We start from the raw sequence: 17,854 nt of genomic DNA on the forward strand, positions 1-17,854 counted from the left end.
TGACTAATTCAGTCTATAGGACGGTACTAAAACAATTGGGCTGCAGCCTCCTTCTAGACCCATAAGAAGGACCCTCTAGAGACATGTTGCTGTCTTTTGCACTTTCAAATCAAAATTTTTTTTTTTTGGTTCTAACTTTTATTAGAATTTATTAATCACGTTAAGCTAGTTGTAACAAATAAAATGCATGAAGGTATTAAAGTAAAATACCGGAGTGGATTTGTTGAGCCAACAGTTCAATTCCGAAGGAATTAAGAAATCATGTATTAAGATCCTCATTGAATCTTGCCAGTATCACTGTTCATATCTTTAGAATGAATTCCATGATAAGAAAAATTGAGTCAGAAATCCACAAACTTATTAGTATAATAAAAAGAATAAATCTTATATATACTGACACATATGTAAAAATTAAATTTTAAATTCAAATTTTATATAATTATCATTCATCCAACGCTAACAGTATATACACTGTCAGTGTTAAAAATATTAATCCTAATAAAAAACACATAGTCACTATTTATGGTCCCTCAAGTCTGCAATCATGGAATATTTATTTATTTATTATTATTACTATTATTTTTTGAATGGAGGAATAAATCAACTAATCAAGCAGTGGATATCCCCGTTCCTCTTATCATTGTTATTTCCTTTTTTTTTTTTTCCCACGGGCAGCCCCTTTTCCTACAAGGACATAATCGTCACTTGATAATTTCGCTCGCATGTCTGACTGAAAATGACCCATTATCTATTCATCTCGAATTCTTCAGTTAGCACCCACTGCTGAGTGCTGATCTTCCTTCACCCGTTCAGTCATGGCGGCCTCTCTTCGCTCAAACGTCAACTTCGTCGCCGCCCCCCATTCTTCAATCATCCGACCAAATAGCAGTCGGAGCCACACATCCATACGCTGCGGACCACGGGACAATCGTGGTCCGATAACCAGAGGCCGCGTATTAAGCACAGAAGCAATCCAAGCCGTTCAAGCCCTCAAACGAGCCCACAGAGCTAACCCCACAAATCTCAACGACAGCACCCATCTCTCCCAAACCCTCTCTCGCCTGATTAAAGCCGACCTCATTGCAGCCTTCAAAGAGCTCCTCCGCCAGGACCACAGCGAAATTGCTCTCAAAGTCTTCTCAGCCGTCCGATCGGAATACAATCTGGAATTGGGTCTCTACGCTGAGTTGGTCACAGCTTTGGGCAAGAAAGGTTTGACGGAGGAAATCGAGGGAGTGGTCTGGGAATTGGAAAGACGGGGTAGAATCCAGTGTGATGATAAGGGGCTGGCGAGGTTGGTTAGAGCGTTGATAGCCGCTGATTGTGGGGGATCAACGGCCAGGATATATGGGTTGATGAAGAGGAGTGGATGGGGGTCCAGTTTTGAGGTGGATGAGTATTTGGCAAAGGTGTTGAGCAAAGGATTGAGGAGATTTGGAGAGGAGGGCTTGGCTAACGAGGTTGATGCGGAATTGAGGAGGTCTTATGAAGGTGTTTTGGAGAAAGCAAGAAGTTAACCCAACCTCTTTTAGTGTACTGATGCTAGACTGATTCCGTAATTTAGCAATACTTGATTTATAATGGAATCATGATTTTGTTTTCTGCTTTTATTGCCCTTTATGGCCATTACCGATAGAATGTTCCACGTAACACCTAAAATGCACTGCTGTAATTTTAGTGGTTAGATATGTATGAAGCAGCCTCAGATTCTACCTTTTTCTATTTAAAATATTTTTTAGCACATTTGTTAATTATTAACCTCACTAATATAAATAAATTATATATCTATATATGTGTGTATTTATGTATATGTATGCACACACGAACATGCATAAATTCAAAACAAAAAAAAAAATCTCTAATCCAATTGAGCTTTTACCTAGGGGTGAGCGCAGATCGGGTATTCGTCCCGTCCATTATTTGATTGACTCAACTCGCATCTTGCAGGTAAGTTATTTTTTGATCCTTGCCCGCCCCCCGCATATCAACGGGTACCTAATTATAAGGTATCCGTTGAGATAGGATTGGGTCAACGGGTATCTGCCTCACTCTACTTATTATTTAATTTTTTAAAAAAATGATTTATATTAATTTAATTTTATATTTTACACATTCATCTAAAATTTAATAAAGATTTTTTTCTCAAAAAAAAGTCTTCCACTAAGAAATAAACATGTGAAGAGAATACAAGAAAAGGAAAAAAAAATTTAAAAGAATTCAAAATCAATAAAAATTTGAAATAAGTAACATATTTTTTTAAATATATGTTCCATATTAATTAAACTCTTTTCTATAACACATAAGATCATGACTTCTACAAATGAATCTTGTAAATAAATTATAGTCTCTTATATTTGTAATGTAATTTGTTCAGTGAAATTGTTTATTTAGCTCTAAAAATATTATTTTATAGTACGTGTATAAAAATAAAAAATATATATGCGGGGTAGGTCGGGTATCCGTGGATTTTTAATTTGTGACTCTAACCCGCCATACATTTTAGTGAGTATCCGATCCTCTTTTGACCTGATCAAATATTACAAATTGGATATCCTAATTTTCGGATCGAATCGGACTGGATACATCGGGTTTTTGAGTTTGCTCATAATTTTGCCCACCCCTACTCTTACCTTTTTTTTGGTTAAAAAATGGAAGTAGGCTATTTTACCTCAAGAAAAATACAAGAAAACAAAAGAAAAAGGGCCATAAATTAGCAGTCATTTCTCCTTATGTTTAAGTGCTAGGCTAGCCCTCACTCCTCCAAAACAAGCTAGTAGTAGTACTACAATTTACCCTCGGCTGCAGCAGTCAGTGTACAGCTAGATTGTCCAGCCGCGGGCCTGGTGAAGGAGAAAATAGAACGAAAGCGCGAAATATTCTTGGTTAATTATCATTCATCTTGAAAGTCTACAGCTTAAAAATTAGGCAAGGAGAACGGACCCGAACTTGATCATCGTCTTCCGCTAATAACACTAAAAATCCTCCACCGCCAGCGGGCGCTCCCGTTGATTTCTCCCTCCTATTCTATTATCCCAACATTTTCTGTCTAATAACTATCCGTATTTTGCTCGAATTTAGTTTTTTTTTTAAAATAAAAATAAAAGAAAAACATTATCCCATTGTAAACCTCATTTTGGTCCATCAGTTACTGGGAGATAACGTAAAACACTAAAATTTCGTCTCACGTTGTGAAAATAGAGACCCTGAAAATGATTCTCTATTTCTTCTGAAATTATTAGTTTATGCTATTAAACTATTAAAAGAGTAGTCCTGTGTAATTCCTCAAGGTGTTGAAGTACGTACTATGCATTGTACAAAATGTTGCTAACAATCAAATAGAGCCTATATGAACTTGAATATTTATCTTCTTTTCTTTTTTCTTTTTCTTTAAAATCCTTCTCCATGAGTCTGGAAATCGATTTCTCTGAAATGGACTCTCTAAAATCGATTTCAAAGAATCTACTTCGGCTTGCTGGTTCTCATAGACTGCACGTCTCAATTCTTCGTTTCCGAATTTTCTCCCTTCTTCCAACTTCTCGCCTTGCAGTTTTATTCCTGCACTTCGCTGCTGACATGATCGAAATTTTCTCTTGGAGAGGCTAAACTAATAAGAAGCTACAAGAAGCACTAGATTTTCTATTGACCATTGGAGAGAAGATCATTACTCTGAATTTAAGAAGAGCTTCTTTTCGATGTAAGTACAAATGTTGGTTGGGACCGTGTTGGGCCTTTATGACTAGTTGGATGAGATACTGTTGCATTGAACTTCTGTAGAAAAAGTTTAGATCTTGAAGTGCCATCCAAAATTCCAAATTGCATATCATAGAATCCCGATTCCCAACTTGTCTTGTACCATTATGTTTGATCTTGCTATTCTAGCGCGTTGTTTGTTAACTGACATCATATAGTTTCCGCCGTTGTTTTCTGATTTAAGCTACATTGAAAGGGATGTCTGGGCTCCAATGGTCAATCAAAAAATTGATCTGTTACCACTCATTCCAGTCAATGTCTCGGGGCTTGGCTGATGTTGTTATCGTTCGACTCTAAACAGGCTATATATATATATATATATATATATTGCCTCTGTCTCTCTCTCAAGACTTACAAACACATGCACACACGCGCACACACACTCACGCACACCTTTGTGTCATTTCCTACCATCCACACAGCTGCTGTAGTATTTGCCTTGACAAGGAATGACAAACCTTAAAAGTTTACTTAACTCTTCTCTATTTTTGTGTTTCTCACAGATCACTGGAATGTCCAATGTCAAGCATGAAGTCTCATACAATGTACAGAAACTTGCAGAGCGTCATCCTTAAGCAGTCTCCTTGTATATCTTCCCCATGGAAGATGTGTCTTTGAGAAGTAGATGTCCTTTACATTTATTCTGAGCGCACACATCTTTTACTATCAAAATAGCTGCCAAATGACTGCTGCCGTGGACTGAGTCCTGACCAATGTGTAAGCAATTGAATTCTATGTCCTGGCAGGTCTGTTTATCATTTTGTAACACGGTGCTGTGCAGCTTATTCTTTTTTTTTTTTTTTTTGGAGTGCTTTGGTGCTTTAGATGCTCTGAACCGCTTGTTATACAACTGCAATACTACATAGCAATCTTGTATGTTAACCTTGGTGCTTTAGATGTTTTCCATCAGCAATTTTTGGAATGACAAAGAATGATGTCCAGAAAAAGCATTGCTATTTCAATTCTTTAGGAAAAGTATCTACGCCACTTTAAGGAGTGCATCCAATCCTATGAAACGTTACATGTGAATTGTGATGTCCAAAAACCCATGTTGCTGTTTATTTTTGAGCTGTCCCTGATCCATTTGCTCTTCTTTCTTTCTTTTTAATGATTCTATTGTTACACTTTTCTTCGTTTTCTAAAGTCAATCAGAACTTCATATGATTGTGGTTTGACTTCAGAAATCTCTCCTTTTCTGCCTTGCTGGATTCCTGGATTGCCATAGCCCAATTAGAATAGGGATATTCATATATTTAGAGCTCGTGGGTGCATTACCGCTCGGATGTCTACGATGAACAAGCAAAGCAAGGCTCTGCTTAGGTTAGGTTTCCATAACCACGCTGAGTGTGTAATCTCGACCCCCCGGAAATCCAGACTTGATGTCTTCTTGAACTCCGACATAAATTTAACCTATATCTTGGTCATTTACGTAACCCAACTAAGCTATAAATCGTAATTTTTTTTTTTTTTGGGTTGGCGTTGAGAATTTGATGTAAAACCCGTTATCAAGCCTTTATTAACTGGATTCGAAGCTTTACGTGTCAGGCATTATTCGACTCGATCCCCAGATGCAATTCGATGGCCGCGCACGCTCCCAAAGGATATTGCTGGATCCCGCTCCTCTTTCAAATTGCTGAAGTTCGTTACCAAAAACCAAGAAATTGCTACCACTATGGAGGGGAAAAAAAAGAAGAAGAAGAAGAAGAAGTTGCTAAAGCGTGCTTTGAAAACTTGATTCACAATTTCACACATTGCAATTACCATGGAAAAGTATGACTTTAGCATTTTAAACATTAAAGTAGATTGTGGTAATAACTGAAATGACAATACCATGGGAGTCGGAGCTTCACCATGGGAGGAAAAGGGTTCTATCGGCACTTAATAAAGTTTCCCTTGATATGAAGAGGCTAATATCACTTTTCACTCTCCTAAGTATTGCTTCTTTGGTAGTTTATATCTTAAACTTTTACCTGTGACATTTCTTACCTACACTTCTCTTGCCACTTTGACGCAACTGAAACGTAGATGCTAATTTGTGAATATGTCGAGCACTTAAGTAGCATTTTCGTTTTATGAATAAAAACATATAGATGACAATCGTGCTCTATAAAATAGTCTGGTTAATGTTCAAGAAATTATGTATAACTATGCAAATATACTTGTAGTTAGCGGTGAATTGCTAAAACAGTATGTTGTCTTTCTCCATTTCGCGCAGCTCCCTTTACAGTGAAATTCGAGGACTAACATTAGGAGTCTAGGACAACGGCTTATGGCGCCTTCGAGAAGCCCCCTTTTGTTTTTCAGGTTTTGAAAGGAAATGTTATTTACACTCCCATTTTTGTTATTTACAGTTTTACTGTCATTTTAATTTATTAGATTATATGATAAAATAAATGATAAAAGCGCAGATAACATTTTCTGATCTTGAAATATTGGATGATCTTTCATCCAAAGAATTTATTCTTTCCACAAAGAAACCACATTTTCTATTTTCCTATGTATATATGATATTGTCAATCATTGGCCTTTAGCCTAATAGTCATATCGTACATTAGATCGAGGATTCAAATCGCACCTAATACATTACAAAGAAGCATTGTGCTTCTTTTATTTAAAAAAAAAAATTTAGAAAATGCAGTAGTACACTTGTCACCCTCCATCCTAAAACAAGCTCCCAGTTAGACTCTTTCTCCCCATAGAATATGAATAGTGTAAATTGTAGCTGTTAGACATATATGTGTATGTATGTTTATATATATATATATATATATATCCTTTTATCATTGTTGCCCATTTATTTTTGGGCACATTCGACTTTAAGCTACTAAAAATGTGAGACATTAGCTATATCTAATCATGGCTTGGGAAAAGGGCATGCTATCCCAATTAACACATAATGATATCTGGACCTAACCCTAACCCTAACCCTAACCCCAACCCAACTGTATTACAATCCCTAGTTACCACCCCAAATCAAGGAAATAAGCTCCACAAATGTTTGTTTTTTGGCCTGAAAACACTCCTCACCAGCTTTTTTCTGCCCCCACTTTGTAATAAAGTTAAAGTAAGAATAAAAAGAGCAATAGATGCATGATATATGGAGAGAGAAAGGAAGCACACACAGACACACACAAAAAACACAAAGCTTCTCAACCCCACAAGTATGAAATACTACTACTTTGTTGACAAAGACATTGGGTTTCCTGAGCCTCTTCTGAGAAAGCAAACACAACCCTGAAAGCTTCAACAAAGGCTCATTTTGGTGTTCAAACAAGGAAAGATGACAAAGTGAAGAGTAAAAGCTAAAAAAGAGAGCAAAAGGAATTGTTACAGCTTGTTCTATATATATTTTGCACGAATGATTCGAATAAGCAGCTAAATTACTAGTACTACTGTTACCAATGATGGCAGGAAACCCTAACTGGTGGAGCATGAATAGCATGCATCCACAGTCTCATCAGCACCAGCAGTTTCCTTCCACCACTACTTTTCATTCACCTGCTCCTCCTCCTCCTCCTCTTCCTCCACAGTATAATTTGTATGGCGGATCTTCTTCACCTCTTTCTGCCAACTCTTTGTCTGATCATCATCCCAACCAAGACTTCCCACGCTCATGGAGACAACTGCTCTTGTAAATCTCTCCTTCTCTTTTTAATTATTTGATGTCTGCTAATTCACGCATTTTCTTTAAAGAGGGTCTACTTGAATTTAAGTTCTCAAAGATGAACACTAGTCCTTTCCTAGCTGTACTTGTTCTTCCAGCATGTTAACTTTTCTAGCTTGTGTGTTTGTGTTCTTTCTTTATCTATTGATTTTAAATAGTAATCCTCTGTAGCTTTTGCATATCTAACCAGCAGGTAGATTAAACAAACTTTTGCCACTCAACTTTTAATTTTTTTTAAAATTTTTTTGATTCTAGTGTCTGATAAGATAAAGTATTTTTTAGCTCAAAGTATTTGCCGTGATTTGAAGAAACATAGAACATGGATGATCAAATTTAATGATGATTACTTTGCAGGGGTGGGTTAGCTAATGAACAAGAAAGGTTTGTTGGCAGTCCTTTTCAAAACAAGAAGTTGGAGAACTGGGAAGACCAGACTTTGAACCCATCTTTAAGAGTTCCTGTTTCTGATGTGAAACAAGAGGTTGCTCTAAGTACTAGCGTACTTTTTGGAGCTGCTGCAGATGAGGAATTTCAAGCTTCTACTAGGCCTTCTTGGTCACAAGTCGTGCAAGCATCTTCTCCGACCTCTTGTGTTACAAGTTTAAGCAGTAACCTATTGAACTTCTCTAGTAGCAAAGCTGAAGGAAGGAATCAAAATCCAGAAAATTCATCTGAGGTAAGCCATCAATTCAGTGGTGAAGGGTAGATTTCTCTTTTTCCAGCTCTTTCTTTTCTGTTTTTCCTTTTTTGGGTTTTGCTAGTGGCCAAGGTTCCATTAGTACATGTCGAAGCTCTTAATTTTTTTCTATTTAGTATGTCCAAAAATTAATCAACTTTAAGATTTATTTGGTCTGCCGCCAGTTGAACCACATTTATGCAGAAGGAGAGAACATTATCTTTGCACCATAGCACAAGAATGGGGTGCTAGCTGATTTTGTACATTAATTAGTCGTTGAACCAAACAGTAGTATTTCTTCATATTTAAATTATTCCATTACTTCTTGCTTATCGTTGTCTTTGTTTTGTTGTAAAAGTGCAACAGCTCGATAGCCGGTGGTGTGTCTAAGAAGCCTAGGATTCAACACTCCACAGCCCAACCAGCTCTTAAGGTAGTCATTTTATGCCTCCACTTGTACAATCTTGCATTTCTCAAGACTTCATAGTCAGCAACCATGTCTCATTCTTCAATGTAAAAAAAAAGAGAAAAAACTGGATCAAATATTTGAAATGCATGCTGGAAATAGGACTTCCTAATTATTTAATCCGCTTACTTAAAATTTACCATATATATATGTATATATATTCATTCTCAACAGGTAAGAAAGGAGAAGCTAGGGGATAGAATAACAGCCCTTCACCAACTTGTTTCCCCATTTGGAAAGGTACATATATCCAATATTAATTAAACATCTCCATCTGGACCGTCTCCATTATTTACTTGTTATATCTCAAAGCCGACTGTGATCACTGAAAAATAAATTAATTAAGATAAACGAAAGAAGAAACTTGTTTAGTTTATGATAAAGGCCATCATGAAAGTTTTACTTAATACAAATACACAATGATATGATGCTTAACCTTCTTTCTTTTGAGAGGAGGAATGAGTTAGCTAGCTAATATTCCTCAACTTTATCTTCCCTTCCCATCTGGTTTGTCTTTTGAGATTGAGAAGACCCGGTAAGAAATGACTATGTGGGTGTTGTGGCATGTTTCTCTTTTGCAGACTGACACTGCTTCTGTCTTATCAGAAGCTATTGGGTATATCAGATTCCTTCAGGCCCAAATTGAGGTGAGGTGATGTACAGTAGGATAATTCTTTCTAATCTTGCATCAGATTTTTACCCTAGACACTTCAGTCTGCAACGACCTAAAAAAAAAAAAACAGTTAGCTAGTGAAAGCGTGCAGTTCAAAAAGTTCCCATCTGCTCGTGCTTTCCAGACATCCATGCATGAGCTAATTTTTGCAGTTGTAAGAGATGAACAGAAAAGAAGAGAAATATTCTTGTACAACAATTTTCTTTTTCTTTTTGGGTAGGTGCAATCAATTTTCTTTTAGGAGCTGCTTTAGTTTAATTTGCACCTGAAAATTTGATTGCAGGCACTTTCCTCTCCGTACTTGGGTAATGTATCAGGAGGATCAGGGAGCATGGGTCAGGGTCACCAACAACAATCTGTAAGATAGATAGCTATTCAATCCTTACAACATGCGCATCTTCACATTTCCCCAAGCAAAGGGGAAGATCCTCTTTCTTTCTTTCTCTCTTTCATACACGTGTGTTTTACTGATTAATGCTGGCATTCGATTCTAGTTCTGGCCACCTAACTGGTTATCAAGATGGAATTGTTTAAGATTCTGCCTACAGAAAATGGAATTGTTTAAGATTGAAGAATAAATTCTGCCTACAGAAAAAGGAATTGTTTATTTCTTGTTCGTCTAAGAGCTTAGCAGGCATGCTGTATTGGATCCATTGCTAGCCTTAGAGCAACTCATTCTCGAAGTCAAAGAAAGCCTTTTCCCTTCATTATTGTCGTTGTTCTTTGCTGAAAATTATAGCAAGTTGATATGTGCTTGAGGGTCGGACACCCTCACCTACGCACAAAGTTTGTGAATAGTAAATTAACGTACTTATCCTATGAGCTGTGCAAAAACAATAATAATTTTCTTCATGTCTTGACGTTATACCTTAATAATTTTCTTCTTGTTACACTTATTTAGGATTCATATCTTCGTGTAATCCTAGGTTGTCCAAGATCGGCCTAAGGACTTGAAGAGTAGAGGGTTATGCCTGGTTCCCATATCTTGTACTCAGCACGTCGGAAGTGATAACGGAGCAGATTACTGGGCTCCAGCTCTTGGCGGAGGATTCTAGTCGTGGCAGCAGTCTGCTCTCGCTTTATCAATGGAACCCCCTTAATTATGGAATGATATAACATCACCAGCAGTCATTCTTCAAACTAAGACTGACTGCTCTTGATGCTACTATGCATTCCAAGAGAGGAAGAAAATTAAAAAGATCATATGCTACTAGCTTTGTGTGTAATGTATATGCTCTTCAATCTCAAGTTCATTTTAATTCCACTCCCCTTCATTCAAATCCTACGATTGTTCATGTCAATGGTACAAGTCGATCACAAATCCTAGCTAGTAATAGTTTTATGCTTTAAACATATTTTAGAACGTACGGAAGCATGTGGATTTAACTCCTCCCAATGAGTTGCCTTCTGATCAGTTCTTAAAGCTCCAATATTCTCACTGACATAAAGCAGATGGATATTCGTTAATTTGACAAAGAGAGAGTGGTTACCATTTTCTTTTCTCACTACATGAATGATGAAACTCCAGACTTTCTACTCTTTGAAGAAAGAAAGAAAAACTGGTGTTTCGTTCCTTTGAAGGTATGGGGAGAAGTTGGTGTGCTACCTTTGAGTCAACTTCTTTTTGAAGTAAAATTACCTGAGCCATTAACTAATCAATTTAGATGGAAGTAATTAATGGCTTAGATAATGCAAATCTCTGGATATATTAGAACTGCACTTAATTAATTAGCTTGATGTTAAATCATATTCGGCTAATTTAGCACTTCTTAATCTAATTCACCAAACGCAAAAGCAAGCCTTGTAATTTTGTGTTTAAATGAGCACAATTAACTAAACAAGTAAAAAATGCATCCAATCCCTTTTTTTTTTTTTTTTTTTTATAAATGCACCGTAATTCCAAACAAACAGGGCCTTAATCATATAAGAATTTTGTGAGCCAGCCAAAAGATCTTGGACCCAGGCATGCACCGACCAAACGAAGGTCAAATTTTTATGTCCTTCTTTGGATTACTCATTATTAATCTGTTCATTCATGACATTTTACACGGATCGGAGAGCTGCTAATGAACTTGCCATTATTATTGTTAAGGAAGAAAAGATGCTTGTATTGTATGTGGCGCCAAATACTATGAAATATCAAGCAGGGTATGGCGGTGGACGGTGGGGCTGCGGCTAATCCGCATGTGCGAATCTGGCCCCGATGTCTTCCTAGGCCTAGCTTGAGGGTCAGGTCAACCTGGACTTCTCCATTATTATGTTCATCACGTACTGCTGCAACTGCAAGTGTGCCAGCCAACAACCCAAGTGAGGTCGTGACGTTAGCCTCCATCCATCGGGGGTTCCTTTTCTACTTTTCACCACATATCTTTCTCATTTCCACTCTCGCTGCAATTATACTTTTTCTCCAACTTCCATTCTGTTTTTTTTGTGCCTAAAAACCACACTAGTAATTAATTGTTAGCGCATGTTATTGATTCATTCGACTCATAAAAATGAATTACTTTCTCATAAAGACTTGTTTGTTCAAATTTCTTATTCCTGTGAGCGACTTATAGTTTCGTTTCAGAGTTTCAAAGTATGCTCATACTTGTGATGACGATACAATACTCAAAACCGGAAAAAAATAAAAATAAAAGTAGTAACTAGTAAGTAATAATTTCTGCAAGAACCAGTGATGCTTTTTCACTGGTCCGGTGGGAGGGACCATTCCTTGGTCTCTCCTTCTTGTGACAAGTTGCAGTGTCGCAATAGTGATGTCACGTATTCATCAGACGCATTATGTAGAATGGTATAAAGAGGAAGGGTTGCCAATTTTTATTATTTTTTTGAAAAAAAATTATTTATTTTTATTGTTTAAAATTTTTATGAGGGAATTGTTTAAATACTCACTCACTCACATCTTCCACTTAGATATTCCACTTGCTAAAAAAGAATGCCTAATAGTACTACTGAGGTTATTATTAGAAGTAGAGCAATAAGTGGCCATTATTTAAAGAAGACTGCAAACCTGTGGGTCAAAACAATCATCAATTAATCATACTAAATTATGAAAAGATTGATTGTCTGCTTGTGCTTTACAAAAGGGCTGTAGGAGTTGTTTATTTACTATTTTTCCAAAGCAAAAAAGACAGCAAATAATAAGCGATCAATGGACGGGGGCTTTGCCAAAATGCTTGCCCCTTTGCACTGGTAATTGCCACAAATTAAACTGCCAATAATGATCAGCACTGACCAGCGACCTTTTCCCCCTTTTTTATTTTTGTTTTGTTTTGTTTTGGCAGAAGCACAATCAGACACGAGGAAAGAACTGTTTGGTGCTTTTTATTTAATAATATAAGACGGACATTGGAGATCTCCTTCAAATATCTGGTCGAAATACAACAGAGCGACATTTTTGCTTTCTTGTCAAAAAGCCAAACAGGGTCTTCATCAATCAGCGTTAGTGAGTGAGTCTTGAGTTGTTCCAACAAGTCACTTGACATGTAAATTCTACATTTTCAGCCTAGTCAAATGAATTTCAATTGTTAAAGAGAAAGTGGAAAAATACCCAAATAAATTCGAATTACAAATTTGCTTCCAAAGATTTCCGGCGAGAACGCTAGGTTGACACCACAATCCAGTTCAAATTCTTGTGAATCTTGGAAGTCAACAACTGTAAGAGTTTATTTGCATGTTTCGATTATGTATCTAATAAATAAAGACAAGCTTTTGGGTTTTGCACCCCACAACAAAAACAAGAAAAGAAAAAAATCCCCATTTGTTTTTTTTTTTTTTGGCGGGGGGGGAAGACATATCATAAATACCAAAGTACTTGGGTTTTAAAGCAAAAATCAAACCAAAATCTGTACGAATGGTTCACCTGTACTTGTTTTGTTGGTTGGTATTGTTGGAAATTTTCCTTTAGGTTCATGATAATGCCTGTGTTTGGTGTCTAGCTTCATCTGCACCCGAACTTTGCCCCCTTAAAGATGGTCGATCTGGACCCCTCGACGTGACCAAAATTTTCCAGTCTCATTAGGAAAAAATTCACTCTGAAAATTGAAATTTTAGTTGGCAATTGGAGACCGGAGAGCACATCTCTCTCTCTAAAGTCAGTTTCATTCATTCTCTGTATATAAAAATTGATGTTGACACTTGTATATTGGCAAGCCCTGAACATTAAGCTGAATCTTAAACTCATCTTTCTCAGGATTTACCAGGAAGGCCTTTATTCAAGTGAACAAATAGAAAGGAAGTTTATTTTCATTTTCAAAAGTATTCTTGTGAATCTAGAAATTAAGTAATAAAATATCGTTATGATTTATAATAAGTTAACGTCCCGGAATAATAGCCTAAAAATATTAACAAGAGTATTATTAAGAGCAATTTGGCAAGTAAATACTAAATAGAGATAATTACATTGTTGGGAATTGCCTTATATTGATGCTACAAAGTACAAAATAATGTGCTTCTGGCCCTCAACTCTACAGGTTTGCTCGGGGATGGACGGGGCCCGAACTGCTTTGGGCTAGCCGTGGAACAAACGAAACCTGGCCTGTGTAATTGACAAGATAAAAGCCCAAAATCGTCCGTAGACAGGACCCAGAACTCATTAACGATGACCCAATGTTTGATATTAGTTACCCAAAAGACAAAACCTATAATCTCCTCTGACTTGTATTTGCTGTATGGTGGATGGTATCCCCTCTGCAATTTGGATTAGTTTAAGAGTTTAGACACTGGTATTCGGCTATTTGCTGCCCAAAAATGGCCGAAACTGATAGTAAATGGAAGAAGACTGCTCTTCTGGTCATAGACATGCAGGTGCTGGCCATCCTCCTACCTTCTATTGATCTTACTTTTAACTCAGAAAGTAATCATTTCTGGATTCTAGTTCTACTGTTCTACATCTGCCTTTACTATTTCTTGTTTGGTTTGCAGCCTCTAATCATTTTCTTGATATTTTTGTCTTTCTAATTCTTGAGTTTGGATTGAAGCTTTATACAGCCTTGAGTTTGGTTGTTTTCAGAATGATTTTATCCTCCCAGGAGGTCCAATGCTCGTTAAAGGTGGGCAAGCTATTGTTCCCAACGTCATCAAGGCTGTAGAGGTTGCCAGAGGCCGGGGCATCCCTATAATTTGGGTATTCTTCAGACCAGTTTTTGCGCTTAGCTCAGTTTTGTTACTCGGCAGACAAAAGACGAAAGTTGAAACTTTGGCTAGAAATCCCAAGTTTAAATCATGATTGTTTAGACTTGCGTATTTTGGTCAAGGCAACTGGAAAATTTCATCTTAATCAAATGGTAATTTTATATTCTGGTATCAGAGTAATCAGAGGCGAAGAGAAAGTTCAATTTTGCTGTGAATTTTTAATTCGCACAAGTGCTTTATCCATCACCTAGTACATGATCCCTATGTGAACCCAGAGAAAAAAAAATAAAGAAGGTATACGATCCCTATGCATGGACTGAAAAATTACAAGTTAATAATGTGATGGGTAAGTCTGGGAATAGCGATTCGCTTTAGCTTGCAAATGACTTTTGGTAAATCGACTGTAGGTTGTTCGTGAGCACGACCCTTTAGGGAGAGACGTCGAATTATTCCGTAGGCATTTGTACTCTCCGGGGAAACCAAAACCAACATCTAAGGGCAGTTTTGGAGCAGAATTAGTTGATGGCCTTGAAATTAAGGGAGATGATTATAAGCTGGTGAAGACACGTTTCAGTGCGTTTTTCAATACCCACCTTCATTCATATCTTCAGGGTGCTGGAATTAGTAATTTAGTTATCACCGGTAAATGAGCTTTGGGTGTCATCTCCTGTATTTTTTATTTTTTATTTTTTCTATTTTGCTAGGAAATTATACTTGTTAGATTTGTACTTTCCATGTTGCGTAATTGATTTCTTAAATTTCTTTCCCAGGTGTCCAAACTCCAAATTGTATCCGGCAAACTGTCTTCGATGCAGTGGCATTGGATTATCAATCTGTAACTGTAATTATTGATGCTACAGCTGCTGCTACACCTGAAATACATGTTGGTATGCAATGCATGTCTTCAATCACATCAGTGAGTTTTATACAGAAAGGTTTTCTTTTGCTCCAATGGGGGCGCTGTTAATTCCCCATCCACACCATCTTAACCTCAATGTGCACTAAAAGATGGCCTCACTGTGCATGTGGATTGGAATTTGTATCACTGTACTTGCTGCAATTGAATGAGTGCGAGGGCACTGCCCATTTGTTGTCATTTTTGTACCCTGATATCTTCAATTCCCAGTATGTTAAACTTCTCTAAATGAAGTTATGGAAACCATTCCATGCCCTGGTAGGCCATTTTTCTTCTTCTTCTTCTTTCATTTAGTTCTCTGATTCTATTGCGTGGACATGGTTCCTTTAGCCAATGTCACAGATGCATACTGTAACAGTAGCATGAATACCCCTAAATATGGAAGAGTGATTGTTTGGAGTTTTTATGGTAAACTGTGTGTATTGGCTATATAAGAAATGAGGAGTGCACCAATGAGAGGACGGTGACAAAACACAATACTTATTTCTGGTTTCTGTGACCAATAGACCAAGTAATAATGAAATCTGGCTGAGATAAGTGGAGGGAAAATTTCATGGAAAAGGACTCTTAAAAATGTCAGGGTCTATTTCTGCTGCTAAGTGGCAATCTCTTAAAAAAGTCTATTTCTGCTTTCTGATACGATTGCTTGTCATTCCTCAACAGCAAATATACTGGACATGAACAACATTGGAGTCACTGCGCCAACACTCGCAGAATGGGCTGAATCCAATACCTGAAGTATAGTCGGTGTCAGTCGGGTAACAGTAGAGTCCTTAAAGACTGAATTTCAGCTGGTCATATCATATCCCAGAAGCTGAATATTGGGCTCTGCGCTCCCTGATTTCAAGTAATCAGCAGGTTTTTGCTTGCTTTGGTTTCTGTCATTATTGTGATTCAGAAGTCTCTTTTGTTGGCTAGTTCGCATTGAATGCAGATGGCTTCAGCTGTTGCTGCTCTGTTGTAGTTTCTCATATGTGTTCAGAACCGTGCCTTGGCTTTCTTCTTTTGGAACGTTTTTATGTTTCTGACTTTGGAAGGCAAGATGGAAAAGTTAAATGGAGAAAAACTCCCCCGGGCAAAATACTTGGGCTTGGCCCAACTGTAGCCGGTTATTAGTGCTGATTCTGTTTGATGGCAGTAGAATGCCGTGCCAAATTTGTGCTTTTATTGGCCCTACTTCAGTAAGCAAAGGTGGGGAAGCCCAGCCCCCCCTAATGGGCCTTTGTGTAAGCTGACGTTGCTTTCAATTTGCTGGGCAAGTCAAAACCGTGTTTTGGACTTTTGGTTTAGGTACCACCAACCACCGCCGTGTCAGTGAGAAAATGTGAGGAATTTTGCCTTAAAAAACAAAAACTATTTCTGGAGTGGGTCCCAAAAGTTGAATATCTTTGGTAAGTCCAAGCACGTTACTACTTACTACTTAGTAGCGGGCTGGGGCTTGGTCCGCTTGGACGTGGTCCTCCCTCTCTCTGATGTGATTTCCCTCGCTTTTGGACAATAGCCGCTTTTTTCTTTTTTTTTTTTGAAAAAGACGATAGCCCGCTTTTTGGCAATACAACAATGCAATTGCAATCTAAACAGGTCTATAACACGCATACGAAGGTGACCCCTATAGGTTAAATTAATTGTCTTTTCTAGGAAAAAAAATGTTGCAGCATAACATAATAGGTTTAATTCACAAGTTTTTGGACCCCCCGCTTGAGACCCAGAGAAAATTGTTAGTCAAAGGAAGACTTCTCAGCAGATGAGTTGCCTCCCCTCCATATCTTCTTTCTTGGATCACTCTCAGAAGGAGTGACACACACGTCCATATTTTGTCTCCTCATGTTTCATGATCAACCAAAATAGATCCGATGATACGCGTGTTTAGGTTTTGATTCTACTTTTAACATTCTTCAAAATTCATGCTTCATTTTGTACCATTACTTTGCTCTTTGCTTTTAAGTTCAGCCCAACAATTGCCAAATTCAGAGTTGAGCTCAGCTCAAGTGACTCGACTTGATCATCAAATACACTAATATGCTATGCTTGATCATCAAATACCGATATCTTCTATTTGCATTTTGCAAGGTTAACAGAGTCTGAATATAATATTATATTCAGTTTGATTCGACTCGTTAAAAGTTTTAAGAATATGTAACGTGTAGCAATAATGTAACGAAGAAGACAACTTCAATGCATCTTTAATTACTCCCAAAAAGAAAAAATGAAGAAGACAACAATATGTCATTGTTAGTTTCGTTGTCAAACCGATTATTAGAAAGAAGCTTGGGAGAGAGAGAGAGAGCTGGCTTCAATAATTGGGAGAGAGAGAGAGAGCTGGCTTCAATAATAATGAGCCAGAACCCGTAAGGAACGACTAACGAGACAATGACAAGAACCATGAAAAAGAAAGATGGCTATGGGTACCGGCCATCGGGGAAGAAGGTAACACGATCCGTGTTTAAGGATTATTACTATTATTATTATTATTAATTATTAAGCGGAGAAGGGAGGAGATTTAATAAGTGATGAAGAAAAATGGAGATTCATACCCAAAATTTTTAAGTTTTAAGATCTCCAGTTTAGTTACTGAA

General features: G+C 37.4%; 3 protein-coding genes across 7 annotated transcripts; all 3 read left to right on the plus strand.

Annotated features, from left to right (window-relative positions):
- Nucleotides 1-602: 602 nt before the first annotated feature.
- On the plus strand, nucleotides 603-1,722 carry LOC113767866 (protein THYLAKOID ASSEMBLY 8, chloroplastic). Its single transcript, XM_027312069.1, has one exon. The coding sequence runs from the start codon at nucleotides 816-818 to the stop codon at nucleotides 1,515-1,517; it is 702 nt and encodes a 233-aa protein (XP_027167870.1). The 5' UTR covers nucleotides 603-815; the 3' UTR covers nucleotides 1,518-1,722.
- Nucleotides 1,723-6,878: 5,156 nt separating this feature from the next.
- LOC113768391 (transcription factor bHLH68-like) lies at nucleotides 6,879-10,509 on the plus strand. Of its 3 annotated transcripts, XM_027312728.1 has the most exons (7): nucleotides 6,880-7,381; nucleotides 7,769-8,090; nucleotides 8,449-8,523; nucleotides 8,731-8,796; nucleotides 9,138-9,203; nucleotides 9,513-9,587; nucleotides 10,156-10,509. In XM_027312728.1, the coding sequence occupies exons 1-7, from the start codon at nucleotides 7,152-7,154 to the stop codon at nucleotides 10,282-10,284; spliced, it is 963 nt and encodes a 320-aa protein (XP_027168529.1). In that variant the 5' UTR covers nucleotides 6,880-7,151; the 3' UTR covers nucleotides 10,285-10,509. The 3 variants fall into 3 exon arrangements, with proteins under 3 accessions (XP_027168532.1, XP_027168531.1, XP_027168529.1); XM_027312731.1 differs by lacking the exon at nucleotides 9,138-9,203 and having other exon boundaries at nucleotides 6,879-7,381; XM_027312730.1 differs by lacking the exon at nucleotides 8,731-8,796 and having other exon boundaries at nucleotides 6,879-7,381.
- A 3,399-nt stretch (nucleotides 10,510-13,908) lies between these two features.
- Nucleotides 13,909-16,400, plus strand: LOC113768181 (probable inactive nicotinamidase At3g16190). 3 transcript variants are annotated; one of them, XM_027312439.1, is made up of 5 exons: nucleotides 13,909-14,035; nucleotides 14,241-14,354; nucleotides 14,770-15,004; nucleotides 15,133-15,278; nucleotides 15,942-16,400. In XM_027312439.1, the coding sequence occupies exons 1-5, from the start codon at nucleotides 13,979-13,981 to the stop codon at nucleotides 15,957-15,959; spliced, it is 570 nt and encodes a 189-aa protein (XP_027168240.1). In that variant the 5' UTR covers nucleotides 13,909-13,978; the 3' UTR covers nucleotides 15,960-16,400. The 3 variants fall into 3 exon arrangements, with proteins under 3 accessions (XP_027168240.1, XP_027168239.1, XP_027168241.1); XM_027312438.1 differs by having other exon boundaries at nucleotides 15,133-15,249; XM_027312440.1 differs by having other exon boundaries at nucleotides 14,770-14,935; nucleotides 15,133-15,249.
- Nucleotides 16,401-17,854: the final 1,454 nt, after the last annotated feature.

The sequence above is a fragment of the Coffea eugenioides genome, chromosome 4 (genome assembly GCF_003713205.1).
Source record: "Coffea eugenioides isolate CCC68of chromosome 4, Ceug_1.0, whole genome shotgun sequence".
NCBI classification, from domain to species: Eukaryota; Viridiplantae; Streptophyta; class Magnoliopsida; order Gentianales; family Rubiaceae; genus Coffea; species Coffea eugenioides.